A 14,721-nucleotide genomic window follows, 5' to 3' on the forward strand; every position below is an offset into this window, starting at 1 on the left:
CACCATGTGGGTGCTGGGAGTCAAACCTAGGTCCTCAGCAAGAGCAGACAGTGTTCTTAACTGCTGAGCATCTCTCTAGCCCAACCCCTTTATTGTTTGAGTCAAGGTCTCCGACAGCCAGCTATACTGGCTGTCCAGTGAGCCCCAGAGATCCTTCTGTCTCTGCCTCCCCAGTGCTGGGATTACAAACCCACATCACCAGGCCAGGCTTTTTTAAAAAAAAATTTAAGGTCGTTCTTGAGATCAAACTCATAGCCTTGTGTTTTCTATCTGATTGAGCCATATCTGCCACCCTGTTTCTACCTCTTAATTCCAAGGCACTGGAGGTCAGGGTGTGGCCCAGTGGTAGAGCACGTGCATAAGATGATGCCTGGGTTTCATACCCAACACCATGGAGGGAAAAGTAAGTGAAAGCCCTAGGAGCTGCACACTGAATTTCTCAAGCACTACAGTTCAACAGAATCAGTGTTTACTGCACCAGCGCCACAGCTACCAAGGAAAAGTATGAACCTTGTCCCAGGGAGCTCAGTTTCTGGAAAGCTTTCATTCTCTGAGATGGGCTCATATGGCCCCGGCAGCTCAAACTCACTACATAGTTGAAGCTGGCCTTGAACTCCAGATCCTCCTGCCTCTACTTCCCAAGCACTGGGATCATGTGTGTGCACCACCATGTCCAGTTCAAGTGGTGCTGAAAACTGAACCCAGGATTTCATGCATGTTAGGTAAACGCTCTACAACTTAACTACATCCCCAGCCCAGAAAGCTTTTAGCTGGCCTATTATAAACTTCATATGAATGCTGGGCCTATAATCCTCCCACTCAGGAAGCTATCACAGGAGAATCACCATGAGTGAGAGAGCCATCTGAGCTACACAGTGAGTTCCAGAGCAGCCTGCGCTACATAATGAGAACCTTTTTAAATAAATAACTTTACAAAAAGTACATTTGGTAAGGTTTGATGCACAGGTACTATGACTCCATCACTGAATCAAGACTGAGCAAGTGCATCACCCTAGACAGGTTCCTAGCGCCAATTCCTAACCTTCCTGCAAACGCCTCCCCTCCCGTTTAGAAAGCTGTTTAATAAAATGCTAAGAAGGAACCGAGTCAGAATGTCCTCTGAAAGCTGAGGGGGTAAAAAGCAAACATACTAGATGGGGCTCAACTTGGGAAGCCCGAGACAAAGATAATTATCTACAGCCATGACAGCCCGAAGAGCCACGTGTGCCCTCATCACTGGAAGGGATGGAGGACACAAACGCTGCTCTTCACACACACCCCTAGCCCCGAGCAGTCCTGCTCCTCTCAGTAGTATGATAGCGGACAGCGCAGAAGAAACCATAACTCAGGATGACCAAGGTCTTATAACCGAGATCTTGCTACACGGAAATCAAGGCCCAAGGCGCTGTCACCCAGGCCTCTTCTATCAAGTATTAGCAAATGCGGGCAAGTCTGCAACCAAACTGTTTCTTCAGATGTAGGCATGAGACAGTGACCACTGTATGGGTCAGCTTAAAAACTGAGCCAACGGCTGAAGAGATGGCTAGGGGTTAAGAGCATTGGCTGCTCTTGCAGAGGACCTGGGTTAAGTTCCCAGCACCCACATGGCAGCTAACAACCATCCGTAACTCTAGTTCCAGGGGATCCTATGGCCTCTTCTGACCTCCACATGCATTGTACGACACAGGTGCACCTATCTACATGCAAGCAATACACTCATACACATAAAATAAAATAAAATAAATTTTTAACAAGCTAAGCCGAATGGGAGTTCCTCACCAGTAGCTGGAGGTCCCACTGAGTTCCCAGAGGTCACGAGACTCTGCCTAGATAGATCCCATAGAACTTCATATTTTGCCTGAAAGACCCTAGACTGTAAGAGTCTCTAGGCTCAAGAAGTTAATTAATCTAGCACATAGGAATGCAGGCTGGAGCAATGGCTCAGCAGTTAAGAGCACTGGTTGTTCTTACAGAAGACCCACAATCAATTCCCAGCACCCATATGACAGCTAACAACTACCTATAACTTCAGTTTCAGGGATCTGATGCCCTCTTCTGGCCTCTATGGGCACTGCACACACATGCACACCTAAAGCACACTCACACATAGAAATAAATCTTTAAAAGTAGAAATGTCTTTTCCCCAAATTCTCGTTATCAATGAAATCTTGTCACTTGCAATAATGTGACGGCACTGAAGATCCTTTATGGCTGACCCTTCTCAGCTATGCCCATCCAAGGCACTTTAAAGTGCTGCAGTGGATGTTGCACCTGCAGGGTTAGTGACGACACCAGAAGAGGCCTCACTCCTGCTGAAGCTCTGCTTGAGGCTGGATGAGCTGGGGCTAGAACTTCCTTCGTCTTCATAAAAAACCCCAGGGAATGCAGCTGATCCTAGGGGCTCTTGGTAAACTACAGGACTAAGCAGCTAAATCATGATGGGAACACAGCAAAATGTGTTCTACAGGAAGACAACGGAAAGGTGGGAATCAGGAGGAAAACCTGAGTGTGAGAAGAGACTGTAGGCAGGGAGCCCTCTCTATCACCAGCTCAGCTCTCCATCTCCATCAGCACCTCAGCTCTCCATCACCATCACCATCACCAGCTCAGCTCTCCATCTCCATCAGCACCTCAGCTCTCCATCTCCATCATCACCAGCTCAGCTCTCCATCTCCATCAGCACCTCAGCTCTCCATCACCATCACCATCACCAGCTCAGCTCTCCATCTCCATCAGCCCCTCAGCTCTCCATCTCCATCATCACCAGCTCAGCTCTCCATCTCCATCAGCCCCTCAGCTCTCCATCTCCATCATCACCAGCTCAGCTCTCCATCTCCATCAGCCCCTCAGCTCTCCATCTCCATCATCACCAGCTCAGCTCTCCATCTCCATCAGCCCCTCAGCTCTCCATCTCCATCATCACCAGCTCAGCTCTCCATCTCCATCAGCCCCTCAGCTCTCCATCTCCATCATCACCAGCTCAGCTCTCCATCTCCATCAGCCCCTCAGCTCTCCATCTCCATCATCACCAGCTCAGCTCTCCATCTCCATCAGCCCCTCAGCTCTCCATCTCCATCATCACCAGCTCAGCTCTCCATCTCCATCAGCACCTCAGCTCTCCATCACCATCACCATCACCAGCTCAGCTCTCCATCTCCATCATCATCACCAGCTCGGCTCTCCATCACCATCACCATCACCATCTCAGCTCTCCATCTCCATCACCATCACCAGCTCAGCTCTCCATCACCATCATCTCCATCACCACCTCAGCTCTCATCACCAGCATCTCCATCACCACTCCAGCCCAGGTTTCCTCCCCCACACTCCATCACTAACTTGGCAAGACCCAATTTTCATTTCTGAAATTTAAAAAAAAATTATTATTTTTATTTTATGTGTATGAGTGTATTGCCTGTATGTAAGTGCACCCAAGTTGTGTGATGCCTAATGAGTTCAGAAGAGGGCATCGGATCCCCTGGAACTAGAGTTAGGGGGTTGTTAGCCTCCATGTGGGTGCTGGGAATTGAACCCCGGTCCTCTTCAAGATCAGTCGGTGCTCTTAACCACCAAGTCATCTCTCCAGTCCCATTTTTATAAAATTTAAGAAACAGAGTCATAAGCATAAAGAAACATCAAATTCTTAAAAGATTCAAAATTCTAGAGATGACGTTTTTACTGAAATAGTTTTTTTGTACTTACCTTAGTAAATGAAACAGTTGTGTTCTGATACTGTGAGTGTATTTGGAAAATAAGAAAAGTCACATTGCTTGAAATTTGATGTAGAGCAGCTTCCACAGGAAAGGGCCTGTTGAGCTCAAAGTATGTAAATTTTCCCACAGAGAATTCAAGAAAACCTACAATGGAAAAATTCCCATTTTAATATTATACCTCTAGTATCAACCCATAGAAATCTCATTCATAAACAAACATATAATGCTAATTTTACCCTGAGAAAAACTCCCTGAGACCCAGGTGTGTAATCTCAGCACTTGGGAGGCTGAAACAGAAGGATCTAAGCACAAGGCCAGCCTGGGCTACATTGGAGATTCTGTTGGGGGTGGAGGGAGTGTGTGATGGGGAGAAAAACTCCCTGAGACCCAGGTGTGTAATCTCAGCACTTGGGAGGCTGAAACAGAAGGATCTAAGCACAAGGCCAGCCTGGGCTACATCGGAGATTCTGTTGGGGGTGGAGGGAATGTGTGATGGGGACAGTGCAACATTAAAGCAGAAACAAGGGCGGACAGAACAGGGGCCTGGCGCACAGAAGGCCCTGGGTTCCATCTTCAGCATCAGTGAAGTGCTTGTCTTGCAAGTCTGAGGACCTGTGTTCACTCCTTGGGGCTCACTGGCCGGTCAGTCTAGCTTCATCAAGTAAGTTCCAAGCCAAGGAGAGACTCTGACTCAATATACAAGGTGGATGTTTCCTAAGGAATGACACACAAGGTTGACCTCTGGCCTCAGTGTGCACATAAATACACATGAACGTGCACCTACACACACACACATAAACCAGGCATGTAAACCAGGCATGATGGCACACACCTTATTACCCTTCACGCCTCTGGCCTCAGTGTGCACATAAATACACATGAACGTGCACCAACATACACACGCATGTAAACCAGGCATGTAAACCAGGCATGATGGCACACACCTTATTACCCTTCACTTGGGAGGTAGAGGCAGGAGGATCAAGAGTACAATGGCATCTTCAGCTACATACTGAGTTTGAGGTTAACCTGGGCCATAGGAAACCCTATTTCAAAGAGAAAAATGGTTGCCAGACTGTGGTGGCACACGCCTTTACTCCAAGCACTCAGGAGGCAGGAGCAGGTGGATCTCTGTGAGATCAAGTCCAGCCTGATCTACATAATGATTTCCAGGCCAGCTATGGCTACAGGGAGACCCTGTCACAAAGACCCCCCCCCCAAAAAAAAGAAAAAAGTAGCCCACCCAAGGGCATTCAGCAAGTAGACAGTGGAATATGGAATGAAAATGCAAGTTAAGATGTAAACACTACCCAAAGCACTGAGGATGGACTCCAGGGCCAGAAATGTTCTCACCTAGTAGGAGAGTAACAATGCTCCTTGGAACAGAGTCCCTGAATTCAAGAATGAGGAACCTGCTGGAGTTCATGAATTTTCTAGAATCAAAGAAGAGGAACATCTAGTCAGGCCCACAGTCTCAGCACTTAAGAGGCAGGAAGATCAGAAGTTCAAAGTCATCCTTGGCCCACAGTGAAATGGGGGCAAGCCTGGGCTACATAGTGAGACCCTGTCTCAAAAAAACAACAAAAAAGAGCAGTATGATCTAGTGAATTCTGAATTCTGAGTTATCAGTGGTGTGATTTTAGGCAAGCTGGTATTCCCTCAAAGTTCATTTTCCCCCAGTATCAAGTGAGGCCTGGAATACCCAACTTGAAAAGCAGGTACCATCAACATTGACAAGTCTGCTGAGGGTCCATGCCAGGCACATCACATTCAACTGTGAACTATGAGCATTCTAGGAAAGGGATCCACTTTATAAGAATCTGGAAGGATCCAGCTGAGAGTCTATAGACAAGACGAGCTAGGACAAGGCGGTTTTCCAGCACCTCATCGAGGTCACCCTGTCTGTCTCCCATCTCCACTGGCTGCACCGACCCCATTTGGCCCATGGTTATCTGTGCTGTCTTCTCCCCCTGATGCAACCAGCTCTTTCTTTTCCCAATCTCATTCTCAAAGACGCCACTGAATTAGGCTTTTACTTCTGTGTGGCCTTGAACTCCCACCTCGCCCTCACCCTCTTGGGATCTGTGTATACAGAGCTAAGACACAGAGCTAAGCTCTGTGTATACAGAGCTAATTTAGAATTGGGGCAGAGTGGAATTTAAGTTTAATACAGATGTAGTTGGGCATGGTGGCGCACACCTGTATCAGCACTAGGAGGCAGGAGGACCAGAGTTCAAGGCCAACCTATGGTATGTAAAAGTTGGAGGCCAGCCTGGGCTACATAAAGATCTTGTCTCACAGCTGAGTGTTTGACCCTAAATGGGACATTTATACCGTCCCCTCTAATGCTCAGGGAACATCATAGAAAGGCGGGGAGCGGGGAGGGGCTGGAAAATAGGGAAAAGGTCTTCTGGGCGTGACGTGGCCATTGCAATCTTGAACTGATAGAAGCTGTGGTTACCTGCAACACGAGGACCTGCATCCAGATCCCAGCACCCACCTGCGGCTGCACACACCTGTAACCCCAGTGCTTGGGACAAGTAGGAGGATCCCTGGGACTTGCTGGCCACCAGCCCAGTGCCAGGCTCAGAGAATCTGGAATAAGGCAGAGGGTGGAAGAGTGGGGAGCCCGGTGCCTCCTCTGGCCTCCACACACACACATATGCACACATACACAAGCACACGTATACACACATGCACATACACACAAGACAAATGGAATATATGTATTTAAAAATTGGTGTAGCCAAGGAGAGCGTTTTCCAGGTGGCTGGGAACTTGCTCATACAAACTTACAGCGGTGGTGACAGCATGCCCAGGACCCATGCAAATGCAAACCAGACAAAAACCCAACCCAGAACTGGGGAAATGGGCAGGAGGCCCCAACTTTAGCCAAGGAACTTTTGGCAGCTGATCACTGCTGGGTGAGGGACAGTTGGTCCTTCTTTAAGGGAGTGATGCTAGATAGGCTGACCAGGCTCCAGTGGATGGACTGAGGGACATCTGGGGACACAAACTTGACATGATGGGTCTTAACATATATGACAATGCATGAAATCTGGTGGGGAACTATGGGGGGTGTGGGTAGGGGAGAGGGTCTAAATATCAAAATCTATTGTATGAAATGCACAAAAATTCAATAAAATATATTGAAAAATAAATAAAAAGTGGTGTAGCAGCCCACACACATAGACCCATACACTTCATCTGTGGATCACTTAGACACCTAAAATAAATACCACATCATGTATTATTTAGAGAACAATGAGAAGGAAAGGTCTGCACATGTTCAGCACAGATACATTTAAAAAATTATTTTCAATCTGCAGCTGGTTGAATCTGCAAGATACAGGGATGGTGGGCCTGGAAGTCCCATGCATATCCGCATGCGTACTGCACGTTCCCATGTATGTGGAAGAAGAAAGATATGTTTGACAGGCCATTCAATAGGTCTTAGGCATCTATCCATGTTCATATTGATAATTCAGGGCCTGAGGCTGCAGGTCAGTGATAGCACTTTTATCTCATATGAGTCAGGCCCTGGGTTTCATCCCAGTACTGAGAGGGGATAAAAGGTCCTTGCAGCTTCACCGTCTTAAGAGCTATTTAGTATTCCATTCTTTGTGAATACCATAAGTATTCAACCTATCTACTGCCGATGAGCATAATCACTACCATTCAGTATGAGAAACAGATTAACAGAAATCTCCATGTGTGGTGGTGCACACCTGTCATCTCAGCACTTGGGGGGTGGAGACAAGAGAACAGGGAGTTCAAGGTCATCCTTGGCTAGATACTAAGTGTGAACCTACATGATTCAATTATCCTACTACATGAGATCTTGTCTCCTCAGGCACCAAGCATGCATGTGAACATACATACATGTAAGCAGAATATACATATAAAATAAAAACTTTTTAAACTCTTTAAAAAAATATTTTATTATTTTTATGTGTATATGTGTATTGCCTGCATGTAGGAAAGTGCACCTATGTCAGGCAATGCCCGCAGAGGACAGAAGAGGCTGTCGGATCCCTTGGATCTGGAATTACGGACAGTTGTTAGCTGCCATGTGGGTGCTGGGATTCGAACCCAGGTCTTCTACAAGAACAGCCAGTGTTCTTAACTGCTGAGCCATCTCTCCAGCCCCCAAAATAAAAATTTTTTAAGAAAAAAACATAATTCTGTTTTGTAGGAGTATATTCTTGAAACCTTGAAGGTCAGGCAATTACACTGTCCAGCAAAAATTTCACATGGGCTAACAGCTAATCTTTGCCCTTAAATGGTTAAACTGTACCTAAGATGTATCCCTGTCTAAAAAATTCATAAATAAAAACAGACCTGTGAGAATTCCTAATAATCTGGGTCAAAAGTTTAAGCTGCAGTCTCTGCTTCTGACTTCAAGAACTTCACCTGCAAGGCTAGAGATGGCTGAGCAGTTAACAGCAATCACTGCTCTTAGAGGAACAGGGTTTGGTTCACAGCCCCCTAGTGATGGCTCATAACCATCTGTAACTCCAGTTCCAGGGGATCCATAAGTACTTCAGGCAAAACACACATAAAAATAAATAAATCTTTTATGTAAAAAAGAAAAGTGGCACACACTTTTAATCCCAGCACTTGAGAGGCAGAGGCAGGTGGGGCTTTGTGAGATCAAGGCCAACCTGGTCTACATAGTGAGTACCAGGCCAGCTGGGACTACAGGGAGAGAACAACTCCACCTAGCACTCCGGGAGTAGTGAGGACTCTCATCTGTTACTAAGATGGTGCTTCACAGAGCCCACACCCCCACATCTGCAGCAGGAACCAGGCAGAAAACAGTGAAAGGGGGCACCTTGTGACATCCAAACCTAGCCCCCGGACAATACATTAGTGACATGAGGAGCTGGCAGCTTCAATTATTTTTTATTTTCTGAATACAGTTTCTTATTCACTTCCACTGTGATCATGAAATGCCCTTATGCAATATGGGGTTGGAGAGATGACTCAGCGGTTGAGGGCACTGACTGCTCTTGCAGTTCAATTCCCAGCACCCACATGGCAGCTATGAACCGTCCTTAACTCCAGTTCCAGGGAAATCTGAAGCCCTCTTCTGACCTCCGCGGCATTGCACGACACGGGTACACACACATACATGCAGGCAATACACTCATACACATAAAAAAATAAAAATAATAAATAAAATATTTTTTTAAAAAACTGCAATATATCCTGGCTGTACTTGACAATCGCATGGAGGGTGATAGTTTGCTAAGAACTCTCCCACATCACTTAAATAAAAACCACTAGCAGTAAGCTCTAGATATGAATTTAAAAACAAATATTCATTAAAGCCACATGGAGAGGGGCTGGAGAGATGCTCCACAGTAAGCACTGGCTGCTCTTGCAGAGGACCTGGGTTTAAATCCCAGCACCCACATGGCAGATAACAACTGCCCATAACTCCAGTTCCAGGGGATCTAATGCCCTCTTCTGACCGCCTCAGGCATTGCATGACCTGGGTGCACTTACATGCAGGCAACACATTCATACACATAAAATAAATTTTAAAAAATTTAAAGCTACATGGAGAGGAGCTGGGAATGAAACTCAGTTGGTAGAGCGCTTGTCTAGCATGCACAAAGTCCTGGGTTCGATTCCCAGCACCGCATAAGCAAGATGTGGTGTCAGATGTCTGTAAGGCAGTACTGAGGAGGTGGATGGAGGCAGGAGGATGAGTTCAAATCGTTCTCAGTTACATGGGTCGTTCCTGGACAGCTTGGGCTACAGAAGAGTCTGTCTAAAAAAACAAAAACAAAAACAAAACAAAACAAAACAAAAACTCCAGGAGAGTCTACTGTCCATCCAGGTTTGAGAACTGCAAACAGCATATTCAGTGACTGGTGGAAAAAGCAAACGTCTGCTGCCCTAAACTGTCTCCAAACTATCTTCTGTAGGAAAATGATCAGCCCCAAAACCATTGCACAATTTTCACACAAGATCACACTTTAACCCAAGCTCTTGTGGCTTCCCTCCTGGCTACACAGGTCTTTGTCATATCTGATGAACCAGTGTCTGGCACTGTACCAGTCACCGGGCAGAAAATACTTGTTCAAAGCTGCCTGAACTATGTGACCTCGGGCAAGTTATTTATTTCCTCTGGGCGTCTATTTCTCTACAGTAAAATGGAGGTAACCCTGCTGCATAAACCGCTGGGCTGCTGAAAGAACCGAGCAAAGGGGAAACTGTTTTTGAATCACTGGATGCTAGAAACAAGTATCATGAGCTTCCCTAGCCTGCCAGGGCTTTGGAGATGCACCTCCTCGAGTTAAATCCACGCACGCTCAGATTGTCCTACAAATAAACTAGTAGGAAGAGATCAACATGTACCAGGCATCCATTCCCAGAAATACTCAACAGATCAACAGTAGAAACGAGAGACTTCCAGAGCAGGATGTGAAAGAAAGATTCACGAGTGGGGCCTGGGGACATAGCTCGGTGGTAGAGAACTTGCATAGGGCTCTGGCCTCGATCCCCAGAAACACCCAAAAAGGAATTTAGAGAAAGAGAGAGGAAGAATGTGTGTGTGTGTGTGTGTGTGTGTGTGTGTGTGTGTATGTAGTAGAGCCTTTGCCTCGTACAGTGAGGCCCAGGGGTGGGGTTCCAGCAGGGGCAGGGACACAAAATGACATCTGAAATCAACACTGAAGCCTCTACAGCACATGTGGTAGAAATTGTACTTAATTTCTTGTCTCTTCCTCTCAGTACTGGGGAAATGACCCCAGGACCTCTTGCACACTAGGCAAGCACACTACCACTAAGCTACATCCCCAGAATTTTATGTTTTTATTTTGAGACAGGGTCCCAGATTGACCTTGAACTTAACTCTACAGGCCAGATGGGCTTTGAACTTGCAAGCCCCCTGCCTTAGCCTCTCAAACAGCTAGCTGGAATAACAAGTCTGTGCCACCAGGCCTGGGTGGAAACTACATTTAATTTGTACTCACAAAAAGAGATTTGGCAAGAAAAGACACATACCCAAAACACATCCTACAGAGGTTAGCAGGCGCCTAATTTCACCTCCAAGCCATCTGGTAAAGGACTCATCGGATGCCTTTTACGAGGCATAATTAGATCTTATGACTTGGGGAGTGGGAGGGAGTCAGACAGTACATCAAAGGTGCTGCAGAGCAGACGGCCTAATCAATGCCACAGTGCACTTCCCTCTATTGTGTTTCCACATAATATCTAGCTTTAGGAGAGAGCAGGCAAAGTTTGGCCTTCCTAATTCTCTCCAGAATATTCAAAGCAAAAATGGCCCACCTACTTGAGGACTGGCTAGCATTTAACTGCCCCTCCCAACTTTGTGTTGCTTTGTTTTTTTGAGACAGGGTCTTGTTATGTAGCTCAGGCTGGCCTCCAACACTTCTGCCTCAGCCTCCAAAGTGCTTAGGCGCCACAGTGCACTTCCCTCCATTGTGTTTCCACATAATATCTAGCTTTAGGAGAGAGCAGGCAAAATTTGGCCTTCCTAATTCTCTCCAGAATATTCAAAGCAAAAATGGCCCACCTACTTGAGGACTGGCTAGCATTTAACTGCCCCTCCCAACTTTGTGTTGCTTTGTTTTTTTGAGACAGGGTCTTGTTATGTAGCTCAGGCTGGCCTCCAACACTTCTGCCTCAGCCTCCAAAGTGCTTAGGATTCCAGGTGTCCACACCACCAGCCTTGGGATTCCAGGTGTCCACCACCAGCCTTGGCTACCAATTTCTCATTTTTATCTTCTGAAGAACCGTCATTAGTCCCAAAACATTAAAAAACAAAGGTTGGGATACAGTTGTGGTGGAGTGCTTGCCTAGTGTGGGTTCAAATCTTCAGCTCCACAAAGTACACAAAGTTAAAAGAAACACAACAGCCAGGCATGGTAGCACACACCTTTAGTGTCAGCACTTAGGAGGCGGGGGGCAGACAGAGCTCTCTAAGATTGAGGCCAGCCTCATCTATGAGTTCCAGGCCAGCTGGGGCTACAGGGAGACCCTGTCTCAAAAAACAACAAACAAGCAAACCAAAAAAGAAACACAACAATGCGTGGGTTCAAATCTTCAGCTCCACAAAGTACACAAAGTTAAAAGAAACGCAACAGCCAGGCATGGTAGCACACACCTTTAGTGTCAGCACTTAGGAGGCGGGGGCAGACAGAGCTCTCTAAGATTGAGGCCAGCCTCATCTATGAGTTCCAGGCCAGCTGGGACTACAGGGAGACCCTGTCTCAAAAAACAACAAACAAGCAAACCAAAAAAGAAACACAACAATGAAATCAGTATCTCAAATACTTTGGGAAGAAAACATGGTGTACATCTGCTGACACACCTGGCCTGGAGTCTGCCTTAAAGCACTTTTTCAAAGCACAAACACTTGTAACCCACTCACCTCCAAACACCATGGGATTCCATGTGAACTGGGTGTGAAGGGAAAACCAGAGCAAAGATATTTCTGACAGCAGAGAAGAGATCCCTAGAGCACGGATGAGGTGCACAACAGCTCCAGGCCCAGGTGCCCAGAGGACGCGCTTTCCCGTCCATGCTGGGAGCTCCATTGGTCCCCTCAGCTTCACTTAGCATCAAGCCACTGCTCAGGCTGTGCCAGTCAGCCCACCCTGCTAAAGACAGACAAATCCTTCTAATTTATAGAGGTCTAGCTCCTTCAGGTTGAGTTATAATCAGAGTCCTCAGCAGCAACTCTGACATTTCACAAGAGGACCACGAACGTCTTCAACTATTTCTTAATTTCTATGCTGACTTTTACCGGCCAGATGTAGAGACTAATCAGCTTTTACCAGCACTGTTAAATCCACACATCTCGGCCCTCTCTGCACAAAATGCTAATACGAGCCAAGAAGAATGCATTGAAGTACTCGGTGCAATCCAGGTGTGAGAATGTCAAAAGGGCTCTTCTCACCTTGTGTGTAAAACTTTGTCAATGATACGAAAGCACCAAACTAGAAAGAAGGTCCAGCTCTCAGCCCTGCCTCAGGGGCTGTCCTAGATCAACCCCAACCCAACCTTTCACTCTGTCCCACCTCCCTCAGAAGGCTATTTCTGAAAATGAAGTCATAGGAAAAGTAAATATAAAGCCCCATGCTGTGAAAAATTTTTTTTTCAAACAGGATCTCATGTAGCCCAGGCTGGCTCCAAACTCTGTAAGAAATTGAGGCTGACCTTTAACTCTTTGTTAAAATTAATTTTTATTTATGTGTAGAAGTGTTATGCCTGCATGTAAGTACAACCTGTTGCATAATCCCATAGAGGCCAAAAGAAGGTGTCAGATCCCCTGGAACTGGAGTTATGGACAATTGTTAGCTACTACTGGGTGCTAGGATTCGAACCCTGGTCTTCTGTAAGAGCAGAAAGTGCTCTTAACTGCTGAGCCATCTTTCCAGCCCCTATGACCTTGAACTCTTGATCCTCTTGCCTCCACCTCCTGCAGGCTCAGATTCTAGGCATATACACCTGCACCCCACTTATGTAGCACTGAAGATGGAGCCCAGGATTTCCTGCATGGGAGGCAAGTGCTCTAGCAGCTGAGCTACACACTAGGCAAGTACTCTAACAACTAAGCTATATCCCAGGCAAGTACTCTAGCAACTGAGCTACACACTAGGCAAGTACTCTAACAACTAAGCTATATCCCAGGCAAGTACTCTAGCAACTAAGCTATATCCCCAGGTCCCTTGCCGAAGAAACTCTTTTCAGAAAGCAGCTTTGTTGACCTGGAAGCTGCACGCAGGGCGGCCCACCTGTGCTCCTCCTGGCTGCTCATTTCTGTAATGAGCGTCTTGCAAAGGGGACGATCTCTCTGTCTTGGGACTGTGAGAATTAGAGCTATGAAAAACACTTGACACATGCAGGCGGGAAGCGCCCGTTCGTTTTAAACTGGGATTTTCCGCAAGAACAAAACTTATTCATATATATCTGCACTTTTCAGAAAGTGTTGGCCTTAGTTGTATGCTCGATCCGAAGATTCAGTTTGCAGCAGGACTTTCAGAAATAAGCTCTAGAAACACGACCCCATTATTCAGAAAATGCAAACACTGGGCAGGCAACTTGTCTCAAGCTGTAAACAGAAGGAAGGATGCGCTTCACGGCGCCAGAAGCAGCACGTGACCACCAGCCTGGCACAATTAGTGCTTTTCACATTTCCCGTTAACAACCCCCCCCAGGCTGTTAATAAAGCCCTTCCACCCGGCCCACCACCTGGGGTTTCAACTCCCCTCGGGGCTCACTTTTCGTCTCAGTAGAGAACTTGGCCCCGTGACAACCATCCAGGCGGGGGTGACAAGGCCACAGCAGCTTGGGGCCGTCGGGCGGTCCTAAGCCCTGGTTCCTGCCAGGCGGGGCTGTCCAGCAGCTGACCGAGGCCACGGCACCCAAAAGGCCGTTTGGTTTGTCTGTCAGGATTGGCTTTAGGGCTTGGGGCAGACGCTCCCTTTCCGGGCTAGCCTCGAACTCTGGTCCTCCTGCTCAGCCCCGGCGTGCCGGGATACCAGCCTGCGCCTAAGAGCCGCTCAACGAGCTCCAACATGGCTGCTCCTGCGGGAGAGAGGCTCCACGAACACAAGCTACTTCGTGCCCTTCCCCAGCCCGGGAGGCCTGGGGGCTGCCCGACGCAAGACCCGGGTTCGGATCCGCCTCCGGGGTGTGCTCCCCACCCGGGGTCCTCCTCCCCGGCCGCCTGCACCGAACCCCGGCTGCGACCTCGCAGGCCAAGCAGAAGCATTCGGTGCTTACCCGGGCTGGAGCCGGCCGCGGCCTCCGTGCACTGCACCGCCAGCACCGCGAGCACCAGCGCCCGCAGCGGCCCCATGGCTCCCGCCCGGACCTACGCCGGGGTGCTGCGCGCCATCCCGGCCCTGCGTGCACCTGCCGGCCAGACCCTCCTCTGCCCCTCCCCGCGCCCCTCCTCTTCCTCCCCGCCCCTCCTCCCTGTCCCTCCGCCTCCTTCGCCTCCTTCTCTTCTCCTCCCTCTCCTCCC

At 47.8% G+C, this 14,721-nt stretch overlaps 1 protein-coding gene across 2 annotated transcripts in view; it reads right to left on the reverse strand.

The window, feature by feature from the left end:
- Nucleotides 1-14,632, reverse strand: part of Tm7sf3 (transmembrane 7 superfamily member 3) — a 58,322-nt gene extending 43,690 nt beyond the window's left edge. Inside the window, exons 1-3 of one of the 2 annotated variants that reach the window (XM_008846879.3) lie at nt 14,478-14,605; nt 5,067-5,146; nt 3,703-3,857 (exon numbers count right to left, since the gene is read on the reverse strand). In XM_008846879.3, coding sequence (XP_008845101.1) covers nt 3,703-3,857; nt 5,067-5,139 — 228 coding nt within the window. In that variant the 5' untranslated portion in view covers nt 5,140-5,146; nt 14,478-14,605. Of the gene's footprint in view, nt 1-3,702; nt 3,858-5,066; nt 5,147-14,477 lie in introns of both variants that reach the window. The other variant, XM_008846878.3, reaches the window with a different exon arrangement.
- Nucleotides 14,633-14,721: the final 89 nt, after the last annotated feature.

The sequence above is a fragment of the Nannospalax galili genome, unplaced genomic scaffold (assembly GCF_000622305.1).
Source record: "Nannospalax galili isolate Female #2095 unplaced genomic scaffold, S.galili_v1.0 scaffold763, whole genome shotgun sequence".
In the NCBI taxonomy this organism is placed as follows: domain Eukaryota; kingdom Metazoa; phylum Chordata; class Mammalia; order Rodentia; family Spalacidae; genus Nannospalax; species Nannospalax galili.